We start from the raw sequence: 14937 nt of genomic DNA, 5'->3' as shown, positions 1-14937 counted from the left end.
GTGGCAATGAGCTGGGTTTGACTGGGCCGGTCTACACCCAACGCCCCACTTAAGACCCAACCCACGGCCCAAGCCTAAAATTTGGTTGGGCAGGATCCTGACCTAACCCGGCTTGGCCTGAAAATTGATAAATATCCCTATTTCCCTCTTCAATGTTCTTAATCTATATGTTTATCAAGTGGGCCACACTTGTACAAATATATAGAGAGGTTAGAGAAATGAAACCACAAACTTACATTCATGATTGGAATGGCATATTGTCAGGATCTAATACTTGCATATATAGGGTTGGATAGGTCGGGCTAAAATGACTTGAGCCCCGGCCAACCCACAGGCTTAGTTAGTGGTCCAAGCCCGGCCCAAAGACGGGTTGTGCATGATGGGTCAGGCGGGCTACCCAGCCAATTGCCACCCTTGCTGACCTCTCTTTCTTCCCCACTTAGATACTCTAGTAGGGATGGCTGGCCCACCATCCATTTAGTGGTACACATTTGGGGGCCCTGTACTAGTTGTTTCGGTTAAATGTGGACCATGGTTTTATTGCTTCTCTTAACTGTGTATGTGACATGTCGAAATGTCAAGTAATAGTCCATCCATGGTGGGGCCCACTTTTCAGAATTGAAAACCCACGTATATTGTACATGTATACAGGTAATCTATACAGCAAAGACTTTCACTTATAAAAAGAAGAAAAAAAAAAAAAAAAAAAAGTCAATGGAAATTTGAGTACTGTGCATGAACCCAGATTCATGTGGCATTGCCCACCTAAGTTTTGGATCCGCCTAATTTTTGGTTCCCAAGTAGAACATGAGAGAGTCCACAAGATGGACGGATTAGATGCAATGAAAACATCATCATGGGCCCCACAATTCACATTGCAGGTTAAGCTTAACCTACACAGCTTTGCAGTAGATCGGGCTTCCAACTAATATGGTGCTTTTCATTAATTCATTTTCCCAAACCTTGTAAATGAAACTGATTCAACTCACTCCATCCAGAGATTTCAATCAAAGGCTTCCCAGCCGGTCATCTCACGTCCGATGACAAGTTTTCTGACGTTGCTAGATCATTCGAGGAGCAAACTAAATCTATCCATGAAGATTGGTCAAAATTAGTGGAGGATTGATCAAATCATCCAACTCCATTTGTGTCGGTGAGATCTTGAACTAAATAAGGAACATTCGTTGGGAGGCTGTGGAAGTAAATCCTGAATTTGAATCCAACAAGTTGAAGACAAACGCAACGAAGTATACATATGAACACACAATTTTACATGAAAAACCTTTATTTAAAAAAACCATGGCACAAAAAGACAATCAAATCTACTATTAAAATGAATTGCAAGAAATTAGATGAACTTACCTATGCAAAATCTTTTAAGAAATCCAAGTTTCTCTCTAGAACACACACACACACACACACACACACACACACACACACACACACACACACACACACAGAGTATTACATCTGAAATAGAAAACAATTCACGCAATTATGCAAAACTGTGTGCGTCGTTGATCTAAGCATCGATCGATCGAGCATGTCCTTGCTCGATCGAGTCCCATGTTCAATCAATCGAACATGGCACAAAAGTGTCCAAAAAATTTTCTTAATTTTTCTGAATTAAGATGGGCAAAAGTGTCAAAAAAAATTTCTTAATTTTTCTGAATTATGTTGATTGATCGACTTTCCAAGTTTAGTCAATCGAACCTATTCAAAATTGTCTAGATATCAATCTATGTAATTTGGGGTTCACATGATTGATCGACCAGTCTGATTAATCAGTCAAACTCATGTTTCCATATGGATTGAATTCAGACAACAACAATCTACTATCAATCTAGGCCTAAATGAGTTCTAGCAGATCTAATTCTACAACGAGGGAATCTACAATTGTCTGATCATGCATTTTAAAGGGACCAATGATATGCACATGTGGGGCTACCTTTTATACAATTCAATTCATTCATATGTTGGTGACCTACAACATAGTAGATTCAAGGATACCCCAAAAGTCTCACCGGCCCATCAGGTGATCCTAACCGGCACATCACCTCATGTGCCAAAAATCAGCCTGATCCAGCACTCAGATACACTGCAACACAGGAGACAGTGTGAGAGGGGGTACCCACCCTTTATTGGAACAAGGGCGCACCTCAAAACATCCAGCTAGAGTTTTGGCTGACCTTTCATCCATGCCAGATGAAGGGTCAGAACGGCCTAAATTCTATACAGGCAACACGTGGCCCTCCTTGCGAATCACTGGTGAACGTTCCCTCCCAAATTGTACCCGGACAGCGAAGTTTCTAAGTGCCTGCGTATCAAGCATCATACGCCTTGCTCCCTTCCTCGTTGTTGCAGAGATTTGCTAGCACACGTCTCAACTCATGGTCTCCTCCCATTTGTATTATTCAATGGCCTATGTCGCCACACCGTCAGTACAATCTAAACTGTCCATCTGGTGGGCCCCCAGTTTGAAACTGGCAGTACGGGTAAAGAAGTGAGGGACTGGACATTTAAAAGTCCAACGCGTATTCCAATATCTTGTTAGGCTTTTCAACGCGGCAATTTAGAAAAGATGACATTTCCATGCAATGTGTTTGTGGGGTCCAAATATCAAAAATCTTTTAGCCTTACATATTTCTCTTTTTTAACCTTTTGTTAGCCATTATCTCTCTTCCATGCTTTTGATTGGATCATATACGCTTTGAATTCGAATGGGTGGGAGCCGTTTGGATGCGCACCCCAAATCGGTATCCAGGTATCCTTTCTTGGAGATATGATCAGGAAGGCTGGTTGCATGCATGAAATCCAATCCATCCATCATGCAAGTCCCTTCTTGTTCTTCTTGAAACCGAAAGTCAGGATGATACGAAACTCAGGGCGGCCCACACATGGATAAAATGTCTAAAATCGTGTGGTATGGATCCACCTGAGTTTCGTATGGTCTGATTTTACGGTATCTATTCATCTCTGGATGCATTTTCTGAATGGATTGGATGGCATTATTTGTCAGCTGTTGTCATTATTTTCTATGGTGTGGCTCACCTAATGAGTGAAGTGAGCTGATTTTTCCACAAGCTGATCCTCATAATAGGGCCAAACTATTGGATGGGTTGGATGTCACATGCACATGTTTATTACTATTTAGATTTCCTGGGCCAAAAATAAGTTCGGTAGGCTCAACTGTCCACCTGTTTCCTGTACCGGAAGATGTGAGGCCCGCGTGATGTTTGAAGTCCATCCAAACTGTCCGTCCGTTGCATCTCCTAATATTAGCAATAGGTTCCCAAAATCAGCTTGATCTAGCACTGAGAAGCACCACAACACAGGGAACAATGTGGGAGAGGGCATCCACCCTTTATTTGAACAGGGCCCACCTCAAAACATCGGGAGCTTTGGATGACTTTTCATCTATACCAGATGAAGGGTCAGAATAGACTAGATTCTACATGCACAACATGTTGGCCCTCCGCGCGAATCAAGGGTGGACGTTCCCTCCCAACTTGTATCCAGACGGAACAAGTTTCTATGTGCCTTCGTGTACGTGTCGTGCCAAGACAAGAAGCGGGAAAGCTTTCCAACTGTAAATTCCACCTTTTACTTACCGTCTTTTCCAAACGCTCCCAAACTTTACTTTTCCAAAACTTTATTTTTCCGAGCTAAATTATTCTGTACAGACACTATTTTCAAATGAAAATATCCTTGCATTCATGGCGGTTGCACTTTCCATTAGGTAAACCTAGGGATGTGGATTATAACCGGGCTGTGGATTATAACCGTAGCTTATGATAACAGAGCCATTAGAGTCACAAGCAATATGCTTACAGAATCGGTGTAACTGTGCTGATTGCTAGACTATTTTTGTCAGAAAACAGTTTGTCCGCACAGAGTGGTTTAGTCTGAAAAAGTAAAGTTTGGGCGCGCTTGATAAAGATGGTGAGTAAAAGGTTGGATTCACATTAGGGAATTGCTTGAAGACGCAGGTTAGCTACCGACAAGTTAAGTAGTGAGACAAGCTACTGAAGTGATGTCACCAAATTCTTTGAGCTCATTATAATGTATGTGTTGTATCCACACATACATTATAGCAGAGCCATTAGAGTCATAAGCTATATGCCTACAGAATTGGTGTAACTGAGCTGATTGCTAGACTATTTTCATTTGAAAATAATGTGTCTGAACAGATTGGTTTAATTTGGAAAAGAAAAGTTTAGGCGGGCTTAGAAAAGACAATGAGTAAAAGGTTGGATTTACAGTAGGAATTTCTCGAAGACACCGGTTCGCTACCGACGGGTTAAGTACCGAGACACGCTCCTGAAGTGACGTCTCCAAATTCTCTGGGCCCACTATAATGTATGTGTTTTATCTACACCCCCATCCATTTGGAGATATCATTTTAGGGCATTAAAAAAAAAAGATGAGGCAGATGCAATTTTGTAGTGGACCCCACCACAGAAAACAATAAGAAGAGTAATGCCCACCGTTGGGACCTTCCTAAGGCCCACCATGATGTTTATTTGAAATCCAACTTATTCATAAGTTAACACAGACATGAATGATGGGACAGCACAAATATCATATTGACCGAAACTTTTGTGGCCTTTAGAAATTTTTAACGTTGGCTTTCACTCTTCCCACTCTTTTCTGTGCATGGTGGGGTCAACTGGAGCTTTGGATTTGACTCATTCCCCTATGCCTCCAAGTTGCACAAACAGTTCAAATGAGATCAAAGTTACATGGCCTCAAGATGATGTATTATTACATCCACACCGTTTCTCTATTTGGAAAGATCATTTTATGACACTAACCCAAAAATGATACATATCTAAAGCTCAAGTGGACCACACCATAAATAATGGGAGGACAAAAAATTTTATAGTTAAAACATTCGTAAGTGCCTATGGTAACGATTTATTTTCCATCCAATATGTTGATAAGATTACACAGACCTGGGTGAATAAATTTCGTTTGCACACGTCACAACTCATGAGCCCATGTCACCACACCATCAGGATAATCTAAACCGTAGATCTAGCTTTGAATGGCTATCAGTATGAAATAAACAATTTAGGGCGTGTTTGGATGGTGGGATTAGAAGGGATTAGGTGGGTAGGGATTCAAAAAACATAATTATTACCCATGGCAGGAATTATCCCCCGTTTCCATGGTATAAGATTAATGTCATGCTTTGTTGGTAATACGGTGGTACATTGAATGGATATACCCACCATCATTTGAAATTACTACATTGAATGGATATACCCACCATCATTTGAAATTACTGGGAATAACACACATGTGTTATATCTAAACCTTTCATTTGTTTTGTAACCTCATTTTATAGTATGGGCCTAAAAAGGAGGTAGATCCAAAACTTATGTGGTCCCAAAGAAGTTTTCAACGGTAAGTATAAAATCCCTATTGCTTTCTATGGTGGGGCCCACTTGAGCTTTAGATTTACCTGATTTTTTGGCCCATGCTCTAAAATAATCTCAAAAAATGGGTGGACGGTGTGGATATAGCCCACACATCATGGTGGGACCTACACAACTTGCTAACATTGAGTGAAATTAGCACGGACCAATGCAATTCCATCTAATCTAATTCTAAGCATTTCCATTCTTCCCAAACATGGAGTGGAATTGGCACAGGACCAAGATGAATCCCATCCCACCTAATCCCTTCTAATCCCACTGCCCAAACACGCATTAGACTCTAACCCATTAATCCATTTTAATGACATTCACCGAATACGTCTTGAATTGTTAAACTTTTTTCACACGGCAATTTAATAAAGAAAATTTCAAACACCTACTGCCTTAAATATTTCCCTTCTTTGCCTTATCCTACCCATTTCTAACTCTCTCCTATCCTTTTTAGGATCCAATCTCCTCCGTACAAAGATGTCCATGGCCGGATGAGAAGTTTTCCTTGAGGTAAGCTGGTATAATTCAGTACAGCACTGCATATATTGCCTATGCTTTGAATTCAAATGGCTGGGGGCCGTTTGATGCACCCCGAATCGATATCTGTTCTGCTCTCTCTCTCTCTCTCTCCATAAGAGATCCTTTCTTGGAGATATGATCAGGAAGGCTGGTTTCATACATGACATCCAACTCGTCCATCATTTGAATCCCTTCATCTTCTTCTTGAGCCCAAAAGTTAGGATGATACGAAACTCAGGTGGGCCACACATGCATATAACCTCTAAAATCGTGTGGTGTAGCCTGCCTCAGTTTCGTATGTTCTGATTTTTGCAATGTCCATTCATCGAATCTGGATGCATTTTCTGAATGGATCGGATGGCAGGTACAAGACAGGGTTGGACCCAGACACAATTATCCCTGGTATCTTTTGCGTACATGGGTGATAAACACTATGAGGCCCACTATGGTGTTTGTGAGAAATCCACACGGCTCACATGTTTTGTCAAATCATCTTATGACATGAGCCCAAAAATTAGATAAATTCAAATCTCAAGTAGAAAAAAAAAAAAGGCTCCGTACAAAAACCAAGTTCCAAGGGGCCTGTCAGATGATCCTTGGAATATTTGAAACTTACTCTCCATTTTTACCATACCTCACCGCTAGTATGGTCAAAATCCATTTTTGGATCCTAAAGAAAGCATGAGGGGGCGGAACCATGGACGGGTTGGATATCATGAAAACATCACAGTGGACCCCACAAATGATATGGTAGCTTAACCTACAAAGCTTTGTAGTAGATCCGGCTTCCTACTTAAATAGTTCTTTTCACTAATCCATTTTCTCAAACCCTGTAGGCGAAACTGATTCCAACTCACTCCATCCAGAGATGTCAATCAATGTCTTTCCCTCCCGCCGCAATTTCATGTCCGACAACGGGTTTTCTGACCTTGGCGGATCATTCGACGACACTGCTAAATCAATGTTCGAAAATTGGTCAAAATCAGTAGACAAAATGATCGGTAAGATCTTAAACTGATGAATGCACAACGTCCACCGTCGATCTGCGCGGGACTGAGTTCTAGCGGATCTGATTCTGCGATGAGAGAATCTATAATTGTCTAATCATGCATTTTAAAGGGACCCAATAAACTATAAATGTGGTGCTGCCTTTTTAGCGATTCAATTCATTCATATGATGCCCCATTTCATAAGTAGATTCAAGGATACCCCAAAAGTCTCACCCATCAGATGATCCTAACCGTCCAAGTGAGCATCCAAGCCATGTATCAGATAGTGCAATCGGTAGGTTACTAGGTCAAAATCTAACTATAAATAGTAAAAAAGAAATTAAAACTGGACTTCGAATGTGAATCTGATAGTATTCCTCAAATTCGGCGTGGGCAAACCAGCGAAGTGGGGTTGGGTGGCTAAAGTAGCTCGTCCTACCCCAAAATCATATACGGTATGTCCGATAGCTCATTCTGATTTACGAGATACGTCCGTTTTAAGTTTCGACAGTCTAGATCACTTCTGTCGTCAACTGAGCCTTTTCTGATCCATCTTGGCCATGAAATTGTCTACAACCAGCTCTACATCATAATTTCATCCAAAAAAATGCCCGATTGGAGACGGAGGTGATCTAGACCATCAAAACTTAAAAAAGACTAATTTCGCAAACTGGAATGAGAAATCGACGTACCATATATGATTTTGGTGTAGGATGAGGTACTTTAACCACCCAACATGGCGACGCCGGGTTGCCCACGCTGAATTTGTGAGATTCATTCATTTTAAGTTCCGATGGTCCGGATCACTTCTGTCTCCAATCAGACCTTTTCTGGTCCATATTGGTCATGAAATTATCCGCAGCCCACCCTACATCACTAGCCCTGCATGCACTGGGTCGGAACGTGCACAGTACACCCAAGCCATGCATCAGATAATATAATCGGTAGATCACTCGACCAAAATCTCAGTTGGAGAACAATCAGGCAGGAGGACTCTATATATATATATATATATATATATACACACACACATCACTATAGGGAAAAGGTTCTATGCGCTCGACCTCACGAGTCCGTCCCATGAGGTCGAGTTGTGTGGGCCCCACCGTGATGCATTTCGAAAATCTACCCCATCAGTCAAATGCACCATTCCATCATGGGCCTAGTATCAAAAATCAAGTCAATCCGTGACTTGTGTGGGCCACACCACACACAGATGTGGGGAGGGGCCATGCACCATTAAAACGTTCATAATCAGTTTTTTGGGCCCACTGAGATGTGGTTTGCAAATCCAGCTCATCCATTATGTGTGTCTCACTTGGATGAGAGTTCAAACCAAGTTTCAACAGCATTAAAAACTCAGGTGGGCCCCACCAAGTGCTTTTATATGTTTTAATGGTGTCTTCACATGATTTTAGATGGTATGGCCCACCTGAGTTCCGTATACGGCTGATTTTTGGGATATCCCATAATTTAGAGGGGACCCATCAAATGCACGGTGTTGATGGTCGACACGCATCACAGTGGGGCCCACACAGCTCGACCTCACGGGAGCTTATCGTGAGGTCGAGCGCATAGTACCTTTTCCCATATATATATATATATATATATATATATATATATATATATATATATATATCTATATATATATATATATATATATGTGCACAACAACCTGCCAAACCATCCAGTTTTTCATGAATGTATGGTCCACCTGAAAATTACACAGCCGGGTAGATCCAAGAATGTTTGTCCATAATCTACATGGCGTCCCACGTGATCAACGGCTGGGATGTTGCAGAAGGAGCTAGCTAACCTCTAGATACAGACCATTGGTTACAATTGTCCATTTTCATCCCAAACGCTAGGATCATCTGATAGCGGCGGGCCCGCCCCACTAAATCAAATTAAGGTTTTAAAACTCCAAAAATCCAATTTTACTCGATCAAGTTGACTCAACTCGACAAGATTTCACCAAGACTCGAAGAAAACTTCAATCGGGTGATGTCTCAGTCGCTCGAGAAAATATCAACTCGCTAAAAAATAAACTCAGAAAATTTCAACGGAAGATCGATGAAACTCGACTGAACTTGGCACAACTCTACTTTATTTATAACCATTTGCAAGTTTTTAACTATCAAATAATATTGAAAAGAATAAAAAAAAAACTGAGAAAACCTTGTACAAGTCTTCAAGTCGAGTTGAGTCAACTCATCTTCATCATTGCTAGGTTGATTAAAAGAACGCCATTTCTTCCCATAAATGATCATATAATTGATGTAGAGCAAGTCGCGGACAGTTTCATGGCCAAGATGGATCAGAAAAGGCCCTGGTCGATGATAGAAATGATCCAAACTGTCGGAACTTAAAATGAACATATCTCGCAAACCGGAATGAGCAATCGGACTTAGCATATATGATTTTGGGTAGGTTGAGCTACTTTAGCTACCCAACCCCACTACGCCAGGTTGCTCACGCCAAATTTGCGAAATACCATCAGGTTGATGGTCAAATTCATGTTCTAATTTTGTTTTTACTATTTATAGTAAATTTTAGTTTGAGTATAACTTTTCATCCATTGGACTTTAGGATTTGCATCCAAGAGCTTAGAATAATTAGGGGAACCTCATGATTCCGCCAACCAGGACACATACTATATAGTAAGTCTCGAATTCTAGGAGTTTTAGTTGTAGTTTAATTCCCAAAACTTCTTGCATAGCTTAGTATCCCCATTTAAAGGGGTGAAATCTCGTGTTTTTTTTTTTATCATGAATCAAAGTATTTCGAATTTCTTAGATTTTTTTTTTTTTTAATTTTTCTCATGGATTCGAGGTTTCTCTGGGCAGAGTCCAGAGAAGTTCCGTGAATTCGGAACAATTATCAGCATGAAAACGATGCGGACCTCCCACCCTTCCCTGCGTCAATAATCTATCGTTTGTAAATGCACAGGGGGAGCAATACTGTATTTACTGGTGATGCTTGCGATCGCCCTCACGATCATCATTTGTTTAAAACGGGCTGGAATGACGGTGTTAACAAGCTATCTTTCGAAATCCAACAGCAACGTCCGAAAAATCCCATCACCGGATCTAACCGTTGTTACAGACAACTATATCACTGCAACTGCACCATTGACATTCATGGCAATTCCAGACCGGCAGGCCCAAAGGGCAGCAATCGATATATTTTTCAGCGACATGGCAAGAGCGAGGCCCATCCAGTTTTCACCACAGCAATTAGAGATTTTCACTCACAATTATACCACAAGGTTGGGCTCCGGAGGCTATGGAGTAGTCTACAAAGGAGAGTTTCCGAACGGGATGCAAATCGCCGTTAAGGTCATCAAAGGGCAATCGGAGAAAGAGGTTGAAGAGCAGTTCATGGCGGAAGTGGGTACTGTAGGTAGGACCCACCATATCAATCTGGTCAAGCTCTACGGATTCTGTTTCAACCCAGAGAAGATAGCACTTGTTTATGAATACATGGGCAATGGGTCAATCGACAAATTATTGTTCGACAAGGACCGTCTGATCGGGTGGGACATCTTGCATAAGATCGCAGTAGGGACAGCGAAGGGGATCGCATATCTCCACGAGGAGTGCGATCCAAGGATAATTCACTACGATATCAAGCCGGAGAATGTTCTCCTCGGCGCAGATTTCACTCCCAAGGTTGCAGATTTCGGGCTGGCGAAGCTATGCACTAGGAACCGATCGCTGGTAACCAACAACAAATTTAAGGGGACGCCAGGTTACGCAGCACCAGAGATCTGGGGCCGGAATCCGATCACCCATAAATGCGATGTGTATAGCTTTGGTATTTTATTGTTTGAGATTGTGGGGAGGCGGCGGCACGCCGGTGATGATCCGAGCGAAAATGAGGAGTGGTTTCCAGTGCAGGTTTGGAAGGGTTTTGAGAATGGAGAATTGGCAGGGCTGTTTGGTGTTTGTGGAATTAGCGGCGGTGATGGAGAGAGAGCAGAAAAAATGGTGATGGTGGCTCTGTGGTGTGCCCAACGCCAGCCTGAGGCAAGACCGGTCATGAGCGACGTGGTGAAGATGTTGGAAGGGAGAGCAGAAATTCCCATGCCACCGAATCCGTTTCAGCATCTTATTTCATCTGGTCGGAGTGGAAGTGTAGCTGATTCAAGTAATGCAACGGAAACTAAGACAAATGCAACTGCTGTAGATTCAAGTTTCCAAACAGCGACCGATACAATTGCAATCCTAGTGGATCCTAGTTTGGAAACAGCAACAGAAGGAATTGCAAGTGTTGCAGATTCAAGTAGTGCTGATATCTGCTCTTCCATTCCAATCATGAGCAAGTATGAGATTCAACTGGTGACCTTACCCTGACTGATATGCAATGTTTTCTTTCTCGCTAGCATGTTACTTTGATATAACATCCAACCCGTTACAAAGGTGGGCCGCATGATATAGCTCACCTAGGGCGAAAACCAGGATGGCCAATCGATCGGTTAGGCTACATCATCAACATCAATGGATGGGTGGATTGCTCCAATTTTCGTTCCAGGAGATCGTCATGGTATGGCCCACATTTTGCGGGAAGAATTTGGATAATTCAATCTCCTTAGTCTAGTTTTCATACAGTGGTCCATTCAGAATCACGTCATGTATTTATTTTTTTTCTATTTATTAAGGACTCATTTGTATGTGTGGGTAGGGTTTACCGCTGGTACTTTTTCCCCGAATTTTTGTTCCCGCACATGTGCTTAAATGAACGTTGAAATGTTATATTTAAACACGGGACAAGGGTGTACCTGGGCAGAAGGAAAGGCACTGCAGAAGCATGTGACAAAGTAGAATAAGCAATGCAGAAGTAAAGTACACACAATCACACAAACAAAACCAAATAAGAACAAACTAATTTTTGTTGTATTTTGTTTTAAAATAAATATTAAAAATTTGGTTTTCAAATTTTCGATTTCCCTTTATATTTGAAAAGTTTTTATGCTTTTGAGTTGCAGATTTTGTCCCACATCGGATTTGATAAAGAAAACTATCTTGTATATAAGATAGTCGCCTTGGGCTTGACCCCATTCAGGGGGCATGTGAATCTAGTCCTGTGGGGGGAATATGCCAATAGCTCTAATGTATACCATTGACCACATGCGCGCGCCTTTTCGTTTTAAACCAGAGAGATGCATCCATTCCAGTTGGTTGCACCTATTGAGTTTAAACCCAATGGACCTAACCTTTTGTAAAGGGTGCTTATACACCACTTCGAAGTCTATATAAAGACTACCGATTCTAGTTTCATATATACGAAAATATTATCTCTCCTATAAAACTCTTTCTGATACGGTTTTAAGAATTTTACTGAGTTTATCGATGAGTTAACTCAGCACTTTCGGGTTAAACTGCAAGTGGTTCGAGCCCACGTATAATGAGTGCACCACTGAGACCGGGTCATAGTCGTTGTATCCTGGAGGTCGATTGCTCTGGAAACATGTTGCACTTGGGACGTTGTCCAAGGGAAGCAAATTCGATTTCAAGCCGAGTGACTCAGTCACGCCTCGACTCAATTCAAATTCTCAAAAAATTTATTTTCTTTTTTTTTGTTCTCGATTTTAATAGTCTATTTAATTCAACCAAATATTCTAACAATCTTGAAATCGAATTGTTGAATTACATAGACTATGGCTACAATAACAGTAAATGCTTCTGCTGAGTTAGCCAAAATTGAACCGTTCGCTGAACAATGCTTTAAACGGTGGAAACAGAAACTGATGTTCGCATTGATCACCCTTAAAGTTTCATACATACTATCTGAATCATTTACTATAGATCCAGCAAATCAAACCAAAGTAGCAGATGAAAATAATTGTAAAAACTATATTTTAAACTCTTTATCCAACGAACTATATGACGTGTATGCTTCTTATGAATCTGCTAAAGACATATGAACTGCTTTAGAAAAGAAGTACATATTGGAAGATGCAGGTGCTGGAAAATATGGAATTGCTAATTTCCTTCATTATGAAATGACAGACGATAAACCTGTCACAAATCAAATTCACGATTTTCAAAGTCTAATTCACGAACTATCGACAGAAGAAATTAAGTTGGATGAAGTATTTTTATCAAGAGCGCTAATAGAAAAGTTACCGCCCTCCTGAAAAGAATATAAGAATAGAATAAAACATAAAAAGAACAGTATTTCTTTAGAAACCACTATCATACATATACGAATAGAGGAGGTCAATAGAATCAGGGACCAAAAAGAAAATGAAAATGAGATTGATTCAAAGGCGAATCTTGTGGAATCAAGTCAAGCAAATAATAAGAAAAAAGGCAACTGTCATAACTGTGGCAAACCTAGACATTACGCAAAAGAATGCAGACTCAAAAAGAAAAATGCAAACAATCAATTTAAGAAAAAGAGAAATTGCTACAACTGTGAAAAGTTAGGGCATCATATTAAAACCTGTCGGCTTAAGAAAAACAAAGATAAGTTACAATCTAATCTTACAGAAGCAGGTAATGAGTCTGACATGGTAGTAGCTGTGGTGTCCGAAGTTTTTCTTGTAAACAACTTGGAGTGGGTAATAGACACTGGTGTAACTAGGCACGTGTGCAAGGATCGTAGCATGTTTACCTCCTACCAAGTATCAGGAGATGATGAACAAGTGTTCATGGGTAATGCTAGAACATCTCCAGTTGTAGGGAAAGGGAAAGTTCTTTTGAAAATCACTTCTGAAAAGACTCTGATGTTGAATGATGTCCTACATGTGCCCGACATTAGAAGAAACTTGGTCTCTGGTTTGCTCCTCAATAAGGCTGGTATTAAATTAATATTTGATTCAGATAAGGTTGTAATGACTAAGAATGGAACTTTTGTTGGTAAGGGATACTGTAGCGATGGTTTATTCATTGTAAATGCATCCAATGATAATAATAAGAAGATATCTAGTTCTGTTTATATCATTGAACTTTTTTATCTATGACATAGTAGATTAGGTCATGTGAATATAGTATCTTTAAAGAAAATAAAAAGATTAGGTTTATTACCTAATATATCTAATGAAGAATTCGAAAAATGTGAAACATGTGTAGAATCAAAATTCATTAGAAAACTCTTTAAATGAATAGAAAAATCATCTGTTCTATTAGAGTTAATACACAGTGACTTAGGTGATTTTAGAAATCACATGTCTAGAGGTGAAAAAAGATATTACATAACCTTTGTAAATGACTACTCTAGGTTCACTAGAGTCTATCTGTTAAGAAATAAAGATGAAGTTTTAGATATTTTTTCTAAATACAAAATTGAAGTTGAAAATCAGTTAAATATAAAAATTAAAAGACTTAGAACAGATAGAGGAGGTGAATATGAATCTTCTCAATTTTGAGAATTATATGAAAAGAATGAAATAGTTCACGAAACTACAGCTCCTTATACAACAGAACAAAACGAAATAGCAGAACGTAAGAATAGAACTCTAAAGGAAATGATGAATGCTATGTCAAATAGTTCAGGCTTACCCTCAAATATGTGGGGAGAAGCAATTCTGTCTGCTTGTTATATCCTAAATAGAATTCCTTCTAAATATTCTGAACAAACACCTTATAAATATTGGAAGAATCATGTTCTTAGTTATAAATATATTAAAGTATGGGGGTGTCTTACTAAAGTACGATTGCCTGAAACTAAGAAAAGAAAGTTAGGCGCTAAAACAACCGACTGTGTATTTATAGGTTACGCACAAAACAGTGTAGCTTACAAGTTTCTAGTGTTAAAAACTAAGGATAATATTATAGATCCTAATACAATTATAGAAGCTAGAGATGCAGAATTCTTTAAAAACATATTCCCTATGAAATATAAATCTTTAGAAAAAGAGGAAGTTAATGAATCAGATATTACATCTACAAGTAAAAGTGCTTACGAGAAAGTAATAGAAGAGATACAACTAAGAAAAAGTACTAGGGTTAGAAGAGAAACTAACCTAAGAGATAGTTTTTTCACTTTCTTAG

The 14937-nt window shown here is 39.9% G+C and overlaps 1 protein-coding gene across 2 annotated transcripts; it reads left to right on the top strand.

Annotated features, from left to right (window-relative positions):
- Nucleotides 1-5800: 5800 nt before the first annotated feature.
- On the top strand, nucleotides 5801-11620 carry LOC131256726 (rust resistance kinase Lr10-like). Of its 2 annotated transcripts, none has more exons than XM_058257740.1 (3): nucleotides 5801-5942; nucleotides 6788-6952; nucleotides 9890-11620. In XM_058257740.1, exons 2-3 carry the CDS (start codon nucleotides 6820-6822, stop codon nucleotides 11293-11295), a joined length of 1539 nt encoding a protein of 512 aa, XP_058113723.1. In that variant the 5' UTR covers nucleotides 5801-5942; nucleotides 6788-6819; the 3' UTR covers nucleotides 11296-11620. The 2 variants fall into 2 exon arrangements, with proteins under 2 accessions (XP_058113723.1, XP_058113725.1); XM_058257742.1 differs by lacking the exon at nucleotides 5801-5942 and adding an exon at nucleotides 6573-6701.
- Nucleotides 11621-14937: the final 3317 nt, after the last annotated feature.

Source organism: Magnolia sinica, chromosome 9, assembly GCF_029962835.1.
Source record: "Magnolia sinica isolate HGM2019 chromosome 9, MsV1, whole genome shotgun sequence".
NCBI lineage: Eukaryota > Viridiplantae > Streptophyta > Magnoliopsida > Magnoliales > Magnoliaceae > Magnolia > Magnolia sinica.
Note: the sequence above shows the minus strand (reverse complement) of the source record. Positions and strands in the feature narration are given on the sequence as shown.